General features: G+C 51.6%; 1 protein-coding gene across 4 annotated transcripts in view; it reads left to right on the top strand.

Moving 5' to 3' along the window:
- Positions 1-23,029, top strand: part of LOC146797227 (zinc finger protein 425-like) — a 263,301-nt gene that overhangs the window by 159,791 nt on the left and 80,481 nt on the right. For all 4 annotated transcript variants that reach the window (XM_085624184.1, XM_085624183.1, XM_085624185.1 and 1 more), the window contains one exon: positions 20,203-20,313. In XM_085624184.1, the coding sequence (XP_085480310.1) occupies positions 20,203-20,313 (111 nt within the window). The remainder of the gene's footprint in view (positions 1-20,202; positions 20,314-23,029) is intronic.

Genomic DNA, 23,029 nt, shown 5'->3' with positions numbered 1-23,029 from the left:
AGCATTGTGAAGGGAAGGCCCAGCCCCATTCAGGTCCCAGGTGCAACTCCTCACTCCCATCTACATGCAGATCTCTCCATTCACCACCGGGCAGACTCACCCTGGCTCCTGGAATTCCCCAGCCCTCCCAGCTCCTGTCAATCACAAGCCAGACAGGCAATTCACATCACACAGCACACAGACATGCCAACTTCTAGAAGTGACACTTCTCCACCAGTCACAATAAATCTGCATACACCATTGCGCAGCGTTTATTCTCACGAGTTTGCACATACCAAACTCGCCCCTGCGCTCCTCTCACATCAGGAACTACCATGGACACACATATCCCCCATGCATTCCTATGGGAGGGCAGGCCAGTCTCATAAAATGTCACACAGAGCGCACGCACTTTACAGTGGGACACAGTGCTAAAGTGCCTAGAGGCCTAAAACTGCTAACACTACATAGGGAAAAAGGTCAGGATAAATGCAAAAAGTTTAGGGGTGAACCTGCCAAAAGGGCCTGGTCCAACAATCAGAAATTATAAAATAATTTTTTTTTTTAATTCAGAAGTGTGATGCAAACAAAGATTTAAATTGGAGGAAAACAAATCCAAACACTTTAGTTGGTGATGTGCAAATGAGACATTTGCAGAAACTTTATTTCCAAACATTGTATACGATATAGTTTTAAAACCACCTGTCAGTGACAAATTCTTTGGCCATTTCAATACAAAATCTGCTGATTGCAAATAACAGAGGGCTGTTACTTTATGCTTTAGTTATATATTTATTAAAAAAGATAGTTTTTAAACGTGATGTGAGAGACATTCCTGGCCCAGTCCTGATGACAACGCATTCAGTGAATGAAGAGTCAAGTCTGCAGTCAAGCATATCTTGTATGTGTCTAGATTTGCATTCTATATGGAGCTAAGGTTTAGTCTATTAAATCAAACAAAAGCGTTTTCTGTACAGCAGACATGCTGAACTTGCGTATTTGAAGGTGCTCTCATATGAGATAAAGAAGAAAAATTGGCGTCTCAGTGAATTAAAATACTTGCCCAGGATCACATAATTTGAAACCAGTTTATGGGTCAAGAGCAGTATAGTTAAGTCTAGTAGATTATTTAATTCACTAGACCTGCAGGTCAAGTAACATTTTTAGGATTTTTCGAGCCCTGCCCTGTTTTAGTTTCTTGATGTGGCAGAATACCCTGTCTGCCAAACTGACTGTCCTCTTTCTCTGTTCAGACTGACGGCCTGTCATGTTTCCCTCAGTGATGCCCCCACTGGCTCTACTATCAGAAACCTTACGCCGACAGCCCGACAAACATGAGGGCGTCATTTAAGCGCATCAGACTGTCCGTCCTTCTTTGAGTGGACAGTCTGATGCACTTGTTTTGCAGCGGAGACGCCAATAAAAGCCTGCAGATACTAAAGAGAAAAAATAACAAGCATTGGCATAGCCAATAGATCTTGCCTTTGGGAACTTATAGGTGTTTAGCTATCCAGCACAATATCCTTGGTGCAACAACATCAACTGTTGCATGAAAAGTGAGACCAATTGGCTATGCCAATGCTTGTTATGCCTAGTGACAAGATGACTTTTCAGTGAGTATTGTGCTGTTCAAAAGATGTCACACTCACTCACTGGTACTGACCCCCTCTCCGCTTGAAGTGACGGATTAACATCGTTCTTGTGCCCCTTGTGACACGACACCTTTCATTCACTTTTCATCCAACAGTCCCAAAAATGCAAAGTGCTGTTGGGTACACACAGGATTCTCTGGGGTGAGGTTGGCTACACACAGGGTTCTCTGGGGGTTAGGTTGGCTACACACAGGGTTCTCTGGGGTGAGGTTGGCTACACCCCGGGTTCGAGACTGCTCCAGTTAGCTGATGTGTCGCGTGTCAAAACGGGGGCAGCCATTTAGCAGCTGTGCTAGATGCGCGTGGCACTCGTTCTCGGGAATGCCCGCTCATTTACTACATCCGATGTACATGATTTTTTTAAGGCAGGTGACTGCACACAACGGACGCTGTTTACACTGTAGCTACTAGGCCCTGATCTTTAATGTACTTTTAATTATCTAGAAATAGTTTGACGATGTTACATTAGAATGTATAGATTGCACGGGGGGTTACGAAGGTATTTGCATTTTACTATTCACTATCTTTATGCGTAGAACTACGGTTGTCCTATGGCATCTATGTGTTGCTTATTTAAGCATGTTCAGTTTTTGCGTTCTGGTAGTTGTAGCTGTGAAATTCTTGGCAGAAAACAGTGTATTAAACTCACACATAATACTTTGTATGGGGGTGTGGCGTGGAGGGAGTGGGGGTGCCGGTACTTTTCAATTAATCCGAATAGTGAGTACCTCTACTACCGCAGCCCTAGTGCAGGCACTATACAAGTACCAGTATGCAAAGAGCAAAACAACGCTTCGTTCGCCCACATGGAACAACATGTGCTCCCAATTGTTTTGTGGGAATTAATAACTAAATATTATTAAGGCACAACGTTGGCAGTCGTCGACTTTATTTTACAGCCCAGTGCAATCAAATATTTTACTGCAAAGGATTCAAGTAAAGTGAACCGAGACTGTAACTCCCAGAATGCATCAGCAAGTTAAAGTCCAAACCTGTCCCCTTAATATACCCCTGGCGATGTGGAATCACATGCCAACAGTAATTTAAAAAAAAATCGGACAGGAGCATGAACGCGATGCAAAGGTGCCGTGTACATACAACAAATAACCACATTTAAAAAAGCTGATCAAATTCTCACTTCAAAATACATGCAGATCAGGAAGCCCGATTGTGAAGTCCCCTCTCGCACTGGGAAAATAAGAGAGGAGATATATATAGTCAACTCACCAAGGAACAGACCGAATCCGTTTCTAAAAACCGGGCCAATTTAGTTCATGAATCTCTTCTTAAGTTACTTCCAGGCGTTTGTCAGAAGTCACATGGCTCCCGGGTTTAACCTGTTAAGTGCTATTCCACCGGCAGCTTGGGTTACTGGTTTGTTATTTTCATGGACTTGAAACCGACAACAACGCGAAGGGGAAAAAAACACTAAATCACCTCTCGAAAAAAATGCCCAAGAAAAGACAACAAAAAAAGCACACACATGTTTCACCAACAGAAACACAAAATCTTCATAACATCCACCAAATGTGATAAAAATATATTAAAACAACTGAATAAATTATATTGTACTCGGTTGATTGCAGGTTGGTATCCTGATAAACAAGTCGATCAAGATCCAGAACAGACAAGTGCTGAAACACAAGCGCGGCCCCACGGCCGCGAAAGTTAATTGGTAAGAGAGAGAGCAGGAGGTGAGCCCGCGAGTGGTGCGCGCGCGCGCGTGCTCAGGAGAGTCTTCACTTTTCAAGCACTGCACTAGTGCTTGTGGCGCGCCCATGCTCGCTCCTGCAAGGTGGATGCCGCCACAAGCACCAGTGTAGTACTTGAAAATGAGCAGAGCGACGGCTAAAGGCACGACTATGCAGTGCATGTGCGCTACGTAGGCGAGACCTAAAAATTACCTCTACACCCTAGGAGAAAACTCCCAAGGTGTCAGTGTCATTGTTCTGTTTTACAAACACACACTCTCTCTTGTTTGTGTAAAACATAAAGTTTGCTGAGAAGCTACTTGAAACTTTGAATGCCATTAGAGAACATATTGTGCGAGTGACACCTTTAAAGGAATAGAGTTTCGGTCCCCAAGATTCGAAGCAAGCAGTAGTGCAGTGAGTTAGGGGCCTGGTAGCACAGAGCTGCATCAAAGCAAGCTACAGTGCAGCGGGTTAAGGGCCTGGTAGCACAGGGCTGCTTCGAAGAAAGCGACAGTGCAGTGGGTTATGTACCTGGTAGCACAGGGCTGCATCAAAGCAAGCAGTAGTACTGTGGGTTAGGGGCCTGGTAGCACAGGGCTGCATCGAAGCAAGCGGTAGTGCAGCGGGCTAGGGGTGTGGTAGTACAAGGCTGCATTGAAGCAAGCTGCAGTGCAGTGGGTTAAGGGCCTGGTAGCACAGGGCTGCATCGAAGCAAGTGGTAGTGCAGTGGGTTAAGGGCCTGGTAGCACTGCGCTGCATCGAAGCAAGCGACAGTGGAGTGGGTTATGTACCTGGTAGCACAGAGCTGCATCGAAGCAAGCAGTAGTGCTGTGGGTTAGGGGCCTGGTAGCACAGGGCTGCATCGAAGCAAGCGGTAGTGCAGCGGGCTAGAGGTGTGGTAGTACAAGGCTGCATTGAAGCAAGCGACAGTGCAGTGGGTTAGGGGCCTGGTAGCACAGGGCTGCATCGAAGCAAGCGACAGTGCAGTGGGTTAAGGGCCTGGTAGCACTGCGCTGCATCAAAGCAAGCGACAGTGCAGTGGGTTAGGGGCCTGGTAGCACAGGGCTGCATCGAAGCAAGCGACAGTGCAGTGGGTTAATGGCCTGGTAGTACAGGGCTGCATCAAAGCAAGTGACAGTGCAGTGGGTTAGGGGCCTGGTAGCACAGTGCTGCATCGAAGCAAGCGACAGTGCAGTGGGTTAGGGGCCTGGTAGCACAGGGCTGCATCGAAGCAAGCGACAGTGCAGTGAGTTAAGGGCCTGGTAGTACAAGGCTGCATTGAAGCAAGCGACAGTGCAGTGGGTTATGGGCCTGGTAGCACAGGGCTGCATTGAAGCAAGCGACAGTGCAGTGGGTTAGGGGCCTGGTAGCACAGGGCTGCATCGAAGCAAGCGGTAGTGCTGTGAGTTATGTACCTGGTAGCACAGGGCTGCTTCGAAGCAAGCGACAGTGCAGTGGGTTAAGGGCCTGGTAGCACTGTGCTGCATCGAAGCAAGCGACAGTGCAGTGGGTTAGGGGCCTGGTAGCACAGGGCTGCATCGAAGCAAGTGACAGTGCAGTGGGTTAGGGGCCTGGTAGTACAGGGCTGCATCGAAGCAAGTGACAGTGCAGTGGGTTAGGGGCCTGGTAGCACAGGGCTGCTTCGAAGCAAGCGGTAGTGCTGTGGGTTAGGGGCCTGGTAGCACAGGGCTGCATCGAAGCAAGCGACAGTGCAGTGAGTTAAGGGCCTGGTAGTACAAGGCTGCATTGAAGCAAGCGACAGTGCAGTGGGTTATGGGCCTGTTAGCACAGGGCTGCATTGAAGCAAGCGACAGTGCAGTGGGTTAGGGGCCTGGTAGCACAGGGCTGCATCGAAGCAAGCGGTAGTGCTGTGAGTTATGTACCTGGTAGCACAGGGCTGCTTCGAAGCAAGCGACAGTGCAGTGGGTTAAGGGCCTGGTAGCACTGTGCTGCATCGAAGCAAGCGACAGTGCAGTGGGTTAGGGGCCTGGTAGCACAGGGCTGCATCGAAGCAAGCAACAGTGTAGTGGGTTAGGGGCCTGGTAGCACAGGGCTGCATCGAAGCAAGCGACAGTGTAGTGGGTTAGGGGCCTGGTAGCACAGGGCTGCTTCGAAGCAAGCGGTAGTGCTGTGGGTTAGGGGCCTGGTAGCACAGCGCTGCATCGAAGCAAGCGACAGTGTAGTGGGTTAGGGGCCTGGTAGCACTGTGCTGCATCGAAGCAAGCGACACTGCAGTGGGTTAAGGGCCTGCTAGCACAGGGCTGCTTCGAAGCAAGCGACAGTGCAGTGGGTTAGGGGGCTGCTAGCACAGGGCTGCTTCGAAGCAAGCGACAGTGCAGTGGGTTAGGGGCCTGGTAGCACAGGGCTGCATCGAAGCAAGTGACAGTGCTGTGGGTTAGGGGCCTGCTAGCACAGGGCTGCTTCGAAGCAAGCGACAGTGCAGTGGGTTAGGGGCCTGGTAGCACAGGGCTGCATCGAAGCAAGTGACAGTGCTGTGGGTTAGGGGCCTGCTAGCACAGGGCTGCTTCGAAGCAAGCGACACTGCAGTGGGTTAAGGGCCTGCTAGCACAGGGCTGGTTCGAAGCAAGCGGTAGTGTTGTGGGTTATGCACCAGCTGGGAGGATGTTATGTGGTACAAATGTTGGTATTAACATGCCAAGAAATATATCTTGCAAGCAGGAAAGAACAGATGCAGGATTATAGCGCTTACTGTGCCTAGGATTAATTAGGAAGCCTTCTTTGCCGGGGCACAGAGCCTGGGGCAGTCGCCCAGGAGCCGCCCTCTGTGGCTGGTACTGTATAGGATTGCGCTGCTCTAGCCCTGAAACAACGGGGATTACCCTTGCCATACTAAGTGGACACTGCTGTATTAAACACGTGTAGTAGTAAGTAGAAAAAAAGATAAGTTCTAGTTCATACCTCCACTTGTAATTTTAGCACTGGCTGTGAGCAAACATGACCGAAGGCGTCTGCCTTGCCCTGGCACAGCCTGGGCAGTGCCCGGTAGCAAAGCCTGCGGCGAAAGGCCATCAGGGCACGGTGTTGTGCACCAGCTGATGAGGCTGGTATGTCTACACATGTTGGTATTTACATATCAAGCTATGTTTCATGAACGTGCACATGAACTATCATAGCAGCCGCTGTTAATTGAAATTAACAAGGAACAAGGTGCGGATGGAGACCTCGCGACTCTGAGGTTTGTACCTTTCAGACTCGTTTTCAAAAGCAAGAAGTGAAACAGAGAAGGTTTTAGAATATTTTGCTGCTCACCGATGCAAAGCAAGGCAGACGAGATGACGTTTTGTTTGATGTTACATGTGGTTTGACTTCAGAGAGAAAAACCAAGAACGTCTCCTGCCGGTGAGCCACTCGGGCACTTGGAGGGAAGGAACAGTTCACCTCCTGCGCATGAAGGGCCGTTCACCTCCCCCTGGGCCTCCTGCGCATGAAGGCCAGTTCACCTTGCACTCTGCACACACCTTTCCCCTCCTGAGGCGGAAGCCGGGAGGTCTCCTGCTTTTCTTTCAATTTTAAACAAATTTTCGTGATTTTACTCGTTTTTTCACCTGTGCTTGCTAATTGTATTTTCTAGCCTGCAGCAGTGTGTAGAGACCCCCCAGCGCTCAGCAGCGCTTAAAAACTCTTTTTTCCCCCCTCCCTGCAGCTCCGGTCCCACCCTCGGCTGAGTGTTGATGCCGAGGGCTGGACGCCGGTTTTGGCGGCCATCTTCGTTTGGGCTGGGTTGGGGAGGCCATAGACAAGGACTTTAAAAACAGGCACTTACAGCTCCGCGCAGCGGACGCGACCAGCGGATGCGCCGGACCTGCGCCGGAGTCGTGCTAGAGTCCTGCCCGTCTGCGCCCGTCAGCGTCCCGGAAGCGTCTGGCGTGGCTGGTACCTCTGGCCCCTATGCTCTCCTACTCCGCTCAGGAGCTATACTCTTTGCGTAACTGGAATGCGTCGTGTTACACGGTTTTTCCTGGACGATATAAGGGTAAACATACGTGCCCTGCCTGCCATTGGCACCCTGTTCGCTCCTTCCCTTCCCCTATCCCTGCTAAGGAGTGTAGCATAAAACACCTTTGTGTACTCCTCAATACGAGGTCGTTGCACCGACACACTCAAGAGATTTTTGATCTCCTCTCAACGACCAGTCCTACCTGTCTGATGCTTACTGAAACATGGCTGAATGATTCCTCCCACCCGGACATTGTGGCAGCCATCCCCACGGACTATACCATCCATCGACAGGATAGAGACAAGGGTAGGGGAGGAGGAGTTGCCTTGGTTGTTAAAAAATCTTTTCCGTGCACGGTCACGCATACTCACACCATCGCAGGGGCGGACTCTTTAGCCTTTACCATCTCCCTATCGCCGCAACAAGCGCTGAAGGGTCTGATTGTTTACAGACCTCCGGGCCCAGTGGGATCCTTTTTTGATGATCTCCAGCAGGCCATGTCGATCCTTGTCCTTAGATCGGAGCTGTGCCTACTGGCGGGAGATTTTAATTTCCATTTGGACGACCATAATGACCAGGACGCCATCAAATTGCTGGATATTGCATCCACTCTAGGCCTTTCCCCCTATCTTTCTGGTCCGACCCACAACAAAGGCCACACACTCGATCAGGTGTTTTCCACCACACCTATCATGGCTGTAACTCTTCTGCCAGTCGTCTGGTCTGATCATTATCTTGCCCACTTTGAAATACCTTCTACTGTGACCTCTCCGGCCAGTGTCATGAGGCAGCAGGGCAGCAGCTATAGGGCATTCCACCGGGTGACCCCAGACATGCTAACGCATGCCCTGGCAGATCACCCTGTTTCCTGTACTGGCGACCTGGAGAAAGATCTGGAGAGCCTACAATCCTGGCTTCTTGCCAGACTAAATGAGCTCGCTCCCTCACAGCCACCCAGATCTGCTGCCCGGCGGGTCTCTGCCCCCTGGTTTACGGAGGATTTAGCCCACGCTCGTAGGCAATGTAAAGCTGCTGAGCGGGCGTGGAGAGTCCAGTATGAGCCTGAAGCCAAACAACGCTATAAAATCATGATGAAGTCCTACCACGATCTTATCTTACAGGGCAAGAAATGTTACCTCGCCAAAAGGATTGAAGACGCAGCTAACTCCTGTAAGGAGATTTTTTCAATTGTACGTGAATTTACCAGCCCCCGGACAACCTCTACTCAGGGTGCCCCGGTGGAGTCCTGGGCTAACACTATTGCCAATTTCTTCACCACCAAAATCAGGCTAATTCAGGATTCTTTCCCGTCGAGAGCGTTAGATGATTTATCTACGATGCAGACGGAGACAGTCTTCCTGTCTCCTCCTGGCCCAGCTTTGCTAGACTTTCCTCCCCTTCCGGTTGCCGCATCCTTAGCCTTGATGAGGAACCTTAAATCAGGCTCACCATTAGATCCGTGTCCAGCAAAATTCTTAGCGAAAATGGCAGATGTCATTAATCCCATAGCTAATCCTATCCTCAATTTATCCCTGAGTCAGGGTTTTCTGCCCCAGGCCTGGAAGCAAGCCATGGTCATCCCCCTGATCAAGAAGCCCAATCTTGATCCAGAGGCGCCTTCTAATTATAGGCCAATCTCGCTCCTTCCAGCACTGACCAAGATCCTGGAGAAACACGTGCACAGCGTGCTTTCTAACTTCCTGGAGTCTAATGAGTTACTTCATGAATCCCAATCGGGGTTTCGTTCCAACTTAAGCACCGAGACGGCGCTCCTGGAAGTCTCGGAGATCGTGAAGGAGGTGCTGGACACAGGAGGCAGGGTGATGTTAGTCATGTTAGACCTGTCGGCGGCGTTTGACACCGTCCCCCACGAGGATCTCCTCACTAGACTTCATAACATCGGTCTAGGGGGGACGGTGCTCAACTGGTCTCGTTCCTTTCTGGCCAACCGCCGGCAGACGGTCTGGGTCCCACCCGGGTCCGCCGAGATGCCGCCATTGGGAGTCGGAGTGCCTCAGGGCTCTGTACTGAGCCCCACTCTATTTAACATCCTTATGACCCCTCTGGCGACACTGGCGGAGTCCTACGGGGCCCGGATCGTCTCTTATGCTGACGACACCCAGCTTCTATTCACCTGTCGTAAGAGCGAAGAGTTCGATGGAGAAAGGATCTGCGAGTGCCTTGGGGCTGTCTTTAGCTGGTTTTCACACAACAGCCTCAAATGCAACTCGGACAAATCCGAAATACTATTCTTCGGATGCCCATCAGAACCAGATTGGCAGGGATGGTGGCCTGCTGACATGTTCCCTCCTACTCAGTCCTCTAAGTGGGCTAAGAACCTGGGGGTTAAAATTGACAACGAGCTCTCGCTCAAATCCCAGGTTTCCACTCTTACGGGAACATGCTTTGGGATACTCAGAATGTTGCGCAAGTTCTTTCCCCTTCTCTCGGAGGAACATCGGAGGATCACTGTTCAGGCACTCATAGGGTCCAGATTGGACTATGCAAATGTCCTATATCTGGGTCTGCCTGAATACCTCCTCCAGCGTTTGCAGGTTACTCAGAACGCTGCTGCTCGTGCAATTTTTGGCCTGCACCGCCGCACCAGTGCCTCCAATCTCCTCGTATCCCTTCACTGGCTTCCGGTGCGGAAGAGGATACTTTTCAAGGCCATGACTCTCGCCCATAAGGCCTTGCATGGCAATGGTGCCAAATATCTTCAGAGGAGGCTGGACTTCTATCGACCTGTACGATCCCTCAGGTCAGAAGCTTTGGCTTTGGCTCGGGTGCCACGCATCAAAAGGGCTCGGCTAGGCGGCCGGTCCTTTAGCTTTCTTGCTCCGCAGCTATGGAATTCCTTACCGGTGTCCTTGCGAAACACCGCTAACCTGCTTGCCTTCAGAAAAGACTTAAAAACCTGGCTGTTCACTGGATAATCTGCCCCCTCTTTAGGCCCCTGCTCTTTTTACTATTATGTTTTCCAGCTCTTTCTTTGGTTTGGAGCACAAAAGCGCCGGGACACTCCTTTGGAGTAGCCGTTGCGCTATAAAAGTCCCATTTAACAGTCCCATTTAACCTCCTCCTGGCCCTCCTGCACATGAAGGGCAGTTCACCTCCTCCTGGGCCTCCTGCGCATGAAGGGCAGTTCACCTCCTCCTGGCCCTCCTGCACATGAAGGGCAGTTCACCTCGTCCCGGGCCTCCTGCACATGAAGGGCAGTTCACCTCCTCCTGGCCCTCCTGCACATAAAGGGCAGTTCACCTCGTCCCAGGCCTCCTGCACATGAAGGGCAGTTCACCTCCTCCTGGGCCTCCTGCACATGAAGGGCAGTTCACCTCCTCCTGGCCCTCCTGCACATAAAGGGCAGTTCACCTCGTCCCAGGCCTCCTGCACATGAAGGGCAGTTCACCTCCTCCTGGGCCTCCTGCACATGAAGGGCAGTTCACCTCGTCCCGGGCCTCCTGCACATGAAGGGCAGTTCACCTCCTCCTGGGCCTCCTGCGCATGAAGGGCCGTTCACCTCCTCCTGGGCCTCCTGCACATGAAGGGCAGTTCACCTCAGCCCGGGCCTTCTGCGGATGAAGGACAGTTCAACGCCGCCTGCGCATGAAGGGCAGTTCACCTCCTCCTGGGCCTCCTGTGCATGAAGGACAGTTCACCTCCTCCTGGGCCTCCTGCGCATGAAGGGCAGTTCACCTCCTCCTGGGCCTCCTGTGCATGAAGGAACGTTCACCTCCTCCTGGGCCTCCTGCGCATGAAGGGCAGTTCACCTCCTCCTGGCCCTCCTGCACATGAAGGGCAGTTCACCTCTTCCATGGCCTCCTGCACATGAAGGGCAGTTCACCTCCTCCTGGGCCTCCTGCGCATGAAGGGCAGTTCACCTCCTTCCCGCCTCCTGCGCATGAAGGGCAGTTCATCTCCTCCCTGCCTCCTGCGCATGAAGGGCAGTTCACCTCTCCTGGGCCTCCTGCACATGAAGGGCCGTTCACCTCCTCCTGGCCCTCCTGTACATGAAGGGCCGTTCACCTCCTCCTGGCCCTCCTGCACATGAAGGGCATGAAGCGGTACAAAAGGGGGTGGTGATGGATGGAGTATCAGAACCAATCAAACACTCACACCCAGTCAACAGATCTGGGTTTGATCCATCACCGTTCTTTAGCCCACTCTGCCACCCCAGTTCAGACATGGCCATATGCAAATCAGTCTGACCCTGTGCCTCATGGGAACAGTCCAGCCCGAACTGCCAAGCCATGCCTTCCCTGGACCGGAAACAAGATTCCTAGGACCGGTTTCTGGCATTTCAGCCGTCTTCAGCCAGGCTTGCTTGAATCCAGTGGCAAAGTGAGCAAGGGACTCACGTCTGAGCATACCCTGCCAACTTATGGCGAACAAAGCGGTACAAAAGGGGGTGGTGATGGACGGAGTATGAGAACCAATCAAACACTCACACCCAGTCAACATATCTGGGTTTGATCCATCACCGTTCTTTAGCCCACTCTGCCACCCCAGTTCAGACATGGCCATATGCAAATCAGTCTGACCCTGTGCCTCATGGGAACAGTCCAGCCCGAACTGCCAAGCCATCAAAACGATGGATTTAGGCCCAGATCTCTGTACTCGGGTGAATGTATGACATTGTTCTGCATTCTGTCCATCAATTCTTGTTTTGCTCCTGCACATGAAGGGCCGTTCACCTCCTCCTGGCCCTCCTGCGCATGAAGGGCCGTTCACCTCCTCCTGGCCCTCCTGCACATGAAGGGCCGTTCACCTCCTCCTGGCCCTCCTGCACATGAACGGCAGTTCACCTCCTCCTGGGCCTCCTGCACATGAAGGGCAGTTCACCCCTTCCCGGCCTCCTGTGTATGAAGGGCAGTTTACCTCCTCCTGGCCCTCCTGCGCATGAGGCAGTTTACCTCGTCCCGGGCCTCCTGCACATGAAGGGCAGTTCACTTCTTCCTTGGCCTCCTGCGCATGAAGGACAGTTCACCTCCTCCTGGCCCTCCTGCACATGAAGGGCAGTTCACCCAATCCTGGGCCTCCTGCACATGAAGGGCTGTTCACCTCCTTCTGGCCCTCCTGCACATGAAGGGCAGTTCACTTCTTCCTTGGCCTCCTGCGCATGAAGGGCAGTTCACCTCGTCCCGGGCCTCCTGCACATGAAGGGCAGTTCACCTCCTCCTGGCCCTCCTGCGCAGGAAGGACAGTTCACCTCATCCTTGGCCTCCTGTGCATGAAGGGCAGTTCACCTTATGCTGGACCTCCAACACATGAGGTGCAGTTTACCTCAGCCCGGGCCTCCTGTGCATGAAGGGCAGTTCACCTCGTCCCCGCCTCCTGTGCATGAAGGGCAGTTCACCTTGTCCTGGCCCTCCTGTGCATGAAGGGCAGTTCACCTCGTCCTGGGCCTCCTGCGCATGAAGGGCAGTTCACCCAATCCTGGGCCTCCTGCGTATGAAGGGCCGTTCACCTCCTCCTGGCCCTCCTGCACATGAAGGGCCGTTCACCTCCTCCTGGCTCTCCTGCACATGAAGGGCAGTTCACCTCGTCCCGGGCCTCCTGCACATGAAGGGCAGTTCACCTCCTCCTGGCCCTCCTGCACATGAAGGGCAGTTCACCCAATCCTGGGCCTCCTGCGCATGAAGGGCCGTTCACCTCCACCTGGCCCTCCTGCACATGAAGGGCAGTTCACCCAATCCTGGGCCTCCTGCGCATGAAGGGCCATTCACCTCTTCCTGGCCCTCCTGCACATGAAGGGCAGTTCACCCAATCCTGGGCCTCCTGCGCATAAAGGGCAGTTCACCTTGTTCTGGGCCTCCTGCATGTGAAGAGCAGTTCACCTCATCCCGGCCTCCTGTGCATGAAGGGCAGTTCACCCCATCCTGGCCCTCCTTCGCATTAAGGGCAGTTGACCTCGTCCTGGGCCTTCTGCTTGTGAAGGGAAGTTCACCTCATCCTGGGCCTCCTGCATATTAAGGGCAGTTCACCATGTTCTGGGCCTTCTGCGCATGAAGTGCAGTTCACCTTATGCTGGACCTCCTGCGCATGAAGGGCAGTTCACCTCATCCAGGGCCTCCTGCACATGAAGGGCAGTTCACCTCGTCCCGGCCTCCTGTGCATGAAGGACAGTTCACCTCGTCCCGGGCCTCCTGCGCATGAATGGTTGTTCACCTCAGTCAGGGCCTCCTGCATATGAAAGGCAGTTCACCTTGTCCTGGGCCTCCTGCGCCTGAAGGGCTGTTCACCTTATGCTGGACCTCCTGCGCATGAAGGGCAGTTCACCTCGTTCTGGGCCTCCTGCGCATGAAGGGCAGTTCACCCCTACCCGGCATCCTGTGTATGAAGGGCAGTTTACCTCATTCCGGGCCTCTTGCCCATGAAGGGCAGTTCACTCAATCCTGGGCCTCCTGTGCATGAAAGGCCGTTCACCTCCTCCTGGCCCTCCTGCACATGAAGGGCAGTTCACCCAATCCTGGGCCTCCTGCGCATGAAGGGCCATTCACCTCGTCCCGGCCTCCTGCGCATGAAGGGCAGTTCACCCCATCCTGGCCCTCTTTCGCATGAAGGGCAGTTCACCTCGTCCTGGGCCTCCTGCTTGAGAAGGGCAGTTCACCTCTTCCAGGGCCTCCAGCACATGAAGGGCAGTTCACCTCATCCTGGGCCTCCTGCACATTAAGGGCAGTTCACCATGTTCTGGGCCTTCTGCGCATGAAGGGCAGTTCACCTTATGCTGGACCTCCTGCGCATGAAGGGCAGTTCACCTCATCCAGGGCCTCCTGCACATGAAGGGCAGTTCACCTCGTCCCGGCCTCCTGTGCATGAAGGGCAGTTCACCTCGTCCCGGGCCTCCTGCGCATGAAGGGTTGTTCACCTCAGTCAGGGCCTCCTGCATATGAAGGGCAGTTCACCTTGTCCTGGGCCTCCAGCGCATGAAGGGCAGTTCACCTTATGCTGGACCTCCTGCGCATGAAGGGCAGTTCACCTCGTTCTGGGCCTCCTGCGCATGAAGGGCAGTTCACCCCTTCCCGGCCTCCTGTGTGTGAAGGGCAGTTTACCTCATTCCGGGCCTCTTGCCCATGAAGGGCAGTTCACTCAATCCTGGGCCTCCTGCGCATGAAAGGCAGTTCACCTTATCTTGGGCCTCCTGCACATGAAGGGCAGTTCACCCAATCCTGGGCCTCCTGCGCATGAAGGGCAGTTCACCTTATCTTGGGCCTCCTGCACATGAAGGGCAGTTCACCCAATCCTGGGCCTCCTGCACATGAAGGGCAGTTCTCCTCATCCTGGGCCTCCAGCACATGAAGGGCAGTTCACCTTATGCTGGACCTCCTACACATGAAGGGCAGTTCACCTCATCCAGGGCCTCCTGCACATGAAGGGAGTTCACCTCGTTCTGGGCCTCCTACACATGAAGGGCAGTTCACCCAATCCTGGGCCTCCTGCGCATTAAGGGCAGTTCACCTCGTCCCGGCCTCCTGCGCATGAAGGACAGTTCACCTCGTCCCGGGCCTCCTGCACATGAAGGGCAGGTCACCTCCTCCTGGCCCTCCTGCCCATGAGGGGCAGTTCACCTCGTCCCAGGCCTTCTGCGCATGAAGGGCAGTTCACCTCGTCCCGGGCCTCCTGCGCATGAAGCACAGTACACCTCATCCTGGGCCTCCTGCGCATGAAGGGCAGTTCACCTCATCCTGGGCCTCCTGCACATGAAGGGCAGTTCACCTTGTTCTGGGCCTCCTGCACATGAAGGGCAGTTCACCTTGTTCTGGGCCTCCTGCACATGAAGGGCAGTTCACCTTGTTCTGGGCCTTCTGCGCATGAAGGGCAGTTCACCTCGTTATGGGCCTCCTGCACATGAAGGGCAGTTCACCTCCTCCTGGCCCTCCTGCACATGAAGGGCAGTTCACCCAATCCCAGGATGCTTGTTTCCGGTCCAGGGAGGACCTGGACTGGCAGTTCGGGCTGGACTGTTCTCATGAATGTAAATGTAAATGTCCAGTATTTGTAAAGCGCACAGCTACCTCCGGAGAGGTGTCCCGGCACTGGGGGCCGTCGGGAAGATTAAGCGAGCTATTGACGGAGTCACACGGTGCTGGGCTGATCTGCTGCCGGCACCGGGGATAAAACCGTGAACCCCAGGATCCGGAGGCAGTCGCCCTGGCCGCTGCGCCACACCTCTTCCACAAGGAACAGGGTTGAGACTGATTTGCATATGGCTGGGTCTGACCTGGGGTGGCGAAGTGAGCTAAAGAACGATGATGGATTCAACCCAGATCTGTGACTGGGGGTGAGTGTCTGAAAAGATTCAGCGCTCCGTCCACCATCTCCTTGTGTTTGGAAAGTTAAATGCCACTTGTGGACTGCAGCACCTGTTGTGCCATCACTACAATGGCCGTGCAAGGATGGGTTCAGCCCTTCCTTGCGTAGCCAGTAGCAGCAGCCTGAAGCCTGCTGCCCAGGACCGCCAAAATCACCCTTTGAAAGGTAGAAAAACTGATTTTTAATATTAACGACATCGCCTTGCTCCGGGTCGGTGCTGTGTCATAGATACTGCTCAGGCTGGAAGGGAGCGGATATGCCACTCAACGTCATCTTTGCAACTGTCCTCACTGTGTGATGTTGTGTCTTTGTATTGCTGCTGTGCACATTTTCAAAAGCAATACAAAATGTTATAAAAAAGATATGTTGCCGACAGTGTCACGTGTGAGTGGAACACGTGTGACTTTAGAAATCTCATGTTGCCCAAGTGACTAGGCTCAAAACGACATTCTCACTCCCCAGGATGTAGCTGGCACACAGGAAAGTCCCTTTATGGACGATACACATCAGTCTGTAACTTTTTACCTCTAAAACCACAGACTTTACTCAAAGACTTATTTTTGTATTGCAGAAAAATCCAAACTAATGTTGAAATTGGACGTTTATGAAAAGTATTGGAAATGTAACTTTCAGAAAGTTACCTTTACCCTGCCTGAAGCTGCGGGAGGTTTATTTGCATGAGGTCTCCGGCATTGGGTGGGAAGGTGTGAAAACCGTCCCGGAGCAGAGACAATTGCCTGGGAGTTAGGAGGTGTTTACTTCTCCTGTCAGAAAGATAAGCTGGGGTTGGCCCAGGAACTTAATTTATTTCAAAGGATCCCCTATCACAAGTAAATCTTTTGACCCTCTAGGCAGGCTAACACCAAACTCAGTGTGAGGAAGGCTGCCCCCTGAACCGGGTATGAGTGACCACAGAGCAGGGGACTGCTTATTCCACTGTCCTCACCTCTGAGTGGGCACACAGGCTCTGAATCAGGTCAGATGGGATTTTGAGAGTGAGGGGCACTGTGGGATTGTTTCCAGTAGGGCACACAGAAAGTGCTGAAAAAGGGGGTTGGGTTTCCCACTGAAACTTTGATCCCATTGGTTAATTGGTGCCCACCCACTAGCTGGTGCGATGCGTAAATGTCGCACTTCAAGGCACCTCCTCGCTAAACATCCTGGACCTACGGAAGATCAAACGAGGACTGGACCTCCTGCCCATGGCCTGAGAGGAGCCTGAAGGGCTGGACGGCTCCCTCTTGTACCCAGGACAGAGAAGTGACTGCAAGGGTCAGTTGGCGGACCTCCTGTGCGACTAGAGGGGCACAACAAGCTGCAAGAGACCTTTCCCTGTAATTACCCATCTGACCAGTGGTAACTGGACCAGACTAAGCTTTGCTGTTGGCCTTTGACTGACACACTGAGAGCTTGTAAGTGCTCTCCCCGGAGGTCCTTGTGGTCTTACAAGTTTATTCCCTTGGTTGTTTAGACTCCAGGATAAAGTTTGGAAACTTTTAAAAACTTTTCCTCCAGACCTTCAAGAGGATCTGTAGGAAAAAGTATCCGACCGGCAGTTGCATAGCGTCAGACTGAGTTTCACCTTTGTCCTGGTCAGGGCTGCCAGCACCTCCAAAAAACGGCCAGGTCACATTCTGCATTGGGACTTAAACAAAATTTTAAAAAGCAAAGAATCTAAAAGAAAAGATTCAGAGCTCCAGCAGGACTAACCTGCTTCAAGTATACGTCTTTTGGTTCCACAGCTGCGTCTACATTTTAATCAGTGGCACCTTTGGAAGATATTTCTTCTCCAGTAATGGCAAAGTCCTTTTCTGCGTTGGGACCTATAATCTTTTTTGAACTTCCAGACTTTCACTGGGACCAATCTACTTGGTGTACCCAACCAGGTCTCCGTCACGTCAGCCTAAATTTGTGCCTGGGTCCTGGTCTACAGCTTTCGTAGACTATCATTGGCACTTTGTAGTTTTGGGCGTTATTTTCACTTACATCTGTAAAAATTCATCTCTCTGCTTCTCCTTATTGAATTTTTGTCATTTTGGTCTTTTTTTACTTCTAATGTTTTTGTCTTCATTTTAAAAGTGGTGGTGGAGTTCTACTTTGTTTGTGCAACCTGTGTCTGCGGTGTATGCACTGCTTAAATACTTTACACACTGCGTGCGCGTGATTTGATCGTCATTGCTTTGTGTCATGTTACCTGAGGTTTAGCACAGGTTTTTATTCATTTGTGTGACATCTATCAGGTTCCGGCCTTATCCTTTGAGGTGGCACTTGTCCTCTCCAAATAATAATCCACTTTTTTATGCAAACCAATCACAGGAACTATTTCAATCAGTGTCTAAAGGGGACCGTGAAAGTTAGGTTGACACAATGGGAGATCATAAGGAGTCGGCGTAGCTCACAAGGGCCGGGGTGAAGAAGGAGGCAGACAAGTGGAAAAGGACGCACATCTCTGGTCATCCAATGCCACCCAGATGAGCAGATAGAGAGTCACAGATCCACAACTATTTCCAACCTCACCCAAGACTATCAGAACACTTGAACAACTATATAAATTCTGTACAAAGTGTGAGCGGTTCTGTGGAGCTGTTGCCCACATATTGTTTTCGGGGGTATGTCATGTCCTACGCATGTGAATAGTCTGGCATCTTGATTGCAGGCCCCAGCTGATGTGACAATCTTAGTGTTTTTCCATTGCCTTATTGTCAGCAATTGGGTTATTGGCTGAAGGGGGTGAAACCTTGCTCAAGCAGCAACCACCATTCTTGTCAGGGTGAAACACAAGCAGGCCCCAAATTGACCTGAGCTTAACGTTCTGATAGCTTGGCACACAGAAGTCAGGCTTAACTTAGAGGCAATGTGTAAAGTATTTATGCAGGACTTCAAGCAGGAATAACGGGAAAACACAACACCAATTTAGGAAAATAGAGTAAAATGTAATAAATAATTTAAGACCAATACAACAAAAATACAACTAGTAAAACTGAAGACATGCAATTTTAAAGATTTTGTAGAAATCAAGCCCTTAGAAGCAAAAAGCGCCAACTGTAGTTATCTGGTCGAGGGGGACCATTTCCAAGTCACAAGTTCATGTTGATCGCGATGGAGCACAGACCGGATACAGGGACTGAGTTCAGCCCTCTAGCAAAGTACCATGTCTCCTGGGCATAGCGATGCGAAGTCCCTGCGTCGGCCTGCTCCGACCAGAGCTGGCGTTGGAAGGTCCTGTGTCGGCGATGTGTTGCGCTGCATCGAAGTTAGTGAAGCCAGTGGCGAGAGCTTGTTTGGAAAATTCCACTGTGGGCATGTACTTGTTAACCATGCAATGCATATAATGTATCTTTATGCTTACTGTTCCTCAGTTCCCTCTGTAGCACTCTCTCGAGACTGGGCAGGCGGAGCCCCGCTCTTAGCGCATATAATAAATAATTATTGGTGTATATTCTCCACTGGCTCTCCCACTCTTCATTTAGTATGGAAGACTGAGAGGTGGTCCGAGGTGACCCGGGTGGCCCTAAGTGGGTCACTTCCTTCAGAGGGGAGGGTGGAGTCCAGTCTAGGGCAGGTGAGGAGGGAGGGTGGAGATGACAATATTCTGGGTGATGACCCTTTTTACTATTTCCCCTTCCCAGCTAAAATCTCTTTTGAAACAGGCTTCTTGGGCTCTTTGCTTCACGTTGGACAAGAAGTCCATGCTAGTAAAGAGGGTAGGTGATCTCCTTGCAAACACATACTCAATGAAGCTTGCCCAACCCTATGTCACCTGGAATCTACCACATGGTGTTCGGAGAATTTGGTTTCTCCTAAGGCAGGACTTGCTGCCCCTAAATACTCTTTTGGCAAAATGGCATGGGTCCTCTCCCACATGTAACTTTTGTAATATGTCTGCTCAGGGTCGTTCTCATGTACTGTTTATATGTCCTGCATTGCGTCCACTTCGTTCAAAGTGGTTAAGATCAATATGCTTGCAATTGGGTATCCTCAATGTGAATTCTTTTTTGCAGGCCTTATATACTCCTCCAAATGAAATGTTTTGCTTCAATATTTTTAACTTTTTTAAAGGTTTTTTAGCTATTTATTGATGAAATATGGAGGTATGTGTCGCTGATTATCTTGTTCAGTGGAAAATGTTGTAGTTGTCATTTTTACTTTGAGAATGTGTATTTGTATTTGTGTATCTTGTTTTATGTGGACCTCTTCGGAGTGCCAAAACATAATGAAATTGATTGATTGATTGATTGGGTGATGACTTCGGAATAGGCAGAAGGTTCTGTGTGACATGAGCATGAAGAGATGTCTGTGGAAGATAAAATCTAGATTTCGATATGAAACATATTGGGGAGTAAAAGGGAAAGACATTGGGGGTTGTTAGTATTCATAAAGGTCAGAGATATAATGGGAAGAGTTGAGACACTGAGGGAAGATGAGACCACTGAGTTGGGGGAAGAGATGAAAAACTTTACGATTCATCCCACTTTGCACTTTTGGGGATCCTGGTGACCCCAGAGTGCAGTAGAGCTCAGCTGAGTTGCTGCGCTTCCTGTCTCAGCAAGAATCTGAATTACAATATAATGGCGGCCGCTTGACGTCTGTTTTTCTTTCTTAACAGGACCTCTGATTGCAGCCACTGTCAGTTCATTAAGAGGTAAAGAGCAGCCGGAGCTGCTCCCTCTGGAGGACCCCTCTGCAGACCCCAGGCCCTGGACCCACCCTTCTCCAGGTGAGAGGCGTATGCGCTGTGTCCAGTCTGAACTCTCCCCCTGTGCCTGGTGGCGATTCTAAAACTGCTGCTTTGCACCCTAAGATGGAACTCTACCCACAGGCCTCGACGAGGAGCTGCGCGGTGTTGGCGCTGTGGAAACTCCAAACCTATAATTACCAGAACTGTAGAAACTCCAAACCTGTAATTACCTGCACCATGTGCAATCTCACCAGTTCTGTGCAGTTACAAGTTAAACCTTCCAGATTACAAAATAACTGCTCACTCAGTATTACTGGAATGAATACCACGTGGCAGTCCCAATTTCCAGGGGCTTAACGCGTACATTTACCACCTTTCCTGAGCAGGTGGTAAATTGTGTGTGGGGGCTTTTATAAGGAAAGAAAGATGGTTGGGAGGCTAGTGTAAGGAAGGGGAAGTAGTGTCATAGCAGCAGGGGAGGAGTTCGGGCGGACTACTTTTTCTGCTTGGTAAAAGGAGGTTTAGTGTTCCCTCACCTTGAACACTGCGGGTACACTGGTTCCACCCCTTGAACACAGCGGGATCACTGGTCCCACCCCTTGAACACTGCGGGTACACTGGTCCCACCACTTGAACACTGCAGAAACACTGGTCCCGCCCCTTGAACACTGCAGAAACACTGGTCCCGCCCCTTGAACACTGCAGAAACACTGGTCCCGCCTCTTGAACACTGCAGGAACACTGGTCCCGCCCCTTGAACACTGCAGAAACACTGGTCACGCACAATGAACACTGCGGAAACAGTGTTCCTGCCCCTTGAACACTGCAGGAACACTTTTCCCGCCCCTTGAACACTGCAGGAACACTGGTCCCGCCTCTTGAACACTGCAGGAACACTGGTCCCGCCCCTTGAACACTGCAGAAACACTGGTCCCGCCTCTTGAACACTGCAGGAACACTGGTCCCGCCCCTTGAACACTGCAGAAACACTGGTCCCGCCCCTTGAACACTGCGGAAACACTGGTCACGCACAATGAACACTGCAGGAATACTGGTCCTGCACCTTGAACACTGCGGGAATACTGGTCCCGCACCCTGCACTCTGTGGGAACACTGGTGCCGCCCCTTGAACACTGCGGGAATACTGGTCCTGCACCTTGAACACTGCGGGAATACTGGTCCCGCACCCTGCACTCTGAGGAAACACTGGTCCTGCACCCTGAACACTGGTCCCACACTGTAGCGTGATGGAGAAGCAAAGAAGGACTCTGGAGTACTGTGATACAGGGTTTTATTAAAGTAACATAAGATGTCAGGATGGTTTGTCCGTTCAAAACATAGCAAAATGAAAAATAGGGGTGAGTCTCTTTGGGTCACAGAGGGACGGACACCGTCTTCTTCCTTTCTTTTGTCAGAGGGGGTGGGGGGTCTTGTGGTAGTTTTAATTCTTGCTGCTTCTTAGGAACTTGTCAGGCGAAGACTCAATGGCAGGTCAGCCAGTTCCCCATAAAAGAAAGAAATATGCCCCGTAAGAAATGGTTTTGTCTTATACTTTCGTGTGCTAGGGTTCAGGGAGTGAAGGGAGATTCCACCAGAGGACACGGGGTCAAGTAAGGGGTGTAGCTTTCTGTGGCAGTATCCGGGGACAGGGGGGAAGAGGGCAGCGATTCGTCTCCCGCCCCTTGAGCACTGCAGAAACACTGTTCCCGCCCCTTGAACACTGCGGAAACACTGGTCCTGCACCTTGAACACATCGGGATCACTGGTCCCGCCCCTTCAACACTGCGGAAACACTGGCCCTGCCCCTTGAACACTGCAAGAACATAGTGCCAATATCGGCAACTGTTGTCACATAACACATAGTAAATACATAAATAAACCACACGACACTTTTTGTAAGTGGAGAAATATTGCTGCAGGTTTATTAGCATAACCAATATGCAAACATGGTGGGTTATCTTACGGGCGATCCGATCCCAGGGCAGGCCAACCCCTAGCAGCCTGCCCGTCTGATAAGCCTAAATTACACCATGGCAGTCGCCGAATGGTGCATACCAAACCTTGGGAGGGGCTACCCCTCCCATCCGTGGACCACCAGTCCACATGCTTACTCACGCCCCCCCCCCCCCCAAAAGAGGTGGGCGGAGCGTATGCTGGCAGCCCCCGGTTGCTCAGACCCACAACCGCCCGTAGGACTAAACGGGGCGCCGTAGTTCTTCCAGGGGTCACTCTAGACATCCCTGGGTATCCTGGCTTAGCACCACGCTGTGCTGCTGCATGAAGTACCCCTTGGTATCTGCAGACTCTGGATCGCCCTGTAACTCCTCCACAGCCTTGGGAGTGGCCACCGTCACTACCAGGGTCCCCCACCAAGGTAGCCTTATTTCCTTACAACCTGCTGCAGCCAAAGCTTCCCCTCGGTCCAGAGGAAAGGATCCATGCCTAAACTAGAGAGGTGCACCCCATCTCCCTCCAAACACCCTGTGGACTCGGCATGTATCAGACCATGCCTGATGAAGCCAGAAACCACTTATTGCCGGGCTTCTCCCAGGTCCAGCCAAAACAAGTCTTAACCAATACCGGACCAGAGGCCATAATGCCCCATCAGGACAGGTGCCCCCATCCATTCAAACTCCCCATGGATTTATGACTGAATTAACCTGCCTAAAAATAGGCGACGGTCCAATGATACATTTGCCTGGCTGAAGAACAAGACCTATTCCAAGCCACTCCTGCCAGGAAGTGCCCATGCGAG

This window comes from Triturus cristatus, chromosome 9 (assembly GCF_964204655.1).
Source record: "Triturus cristatus chromosome 9, aTriCri1.1, whole genome shotgun sequence".
Classification (NCBI taxonomy): Eukaryota; Metazoa; Chordata; class Amphibia; order Caudata; family Salamandridae; genus Triturus; species Triturus cristatus.
The sequence above is the reverse complement of the archived record's forward strand: the minus strand, read 5'-3'. Positions and strand labels throughout refer to the sequence as shown.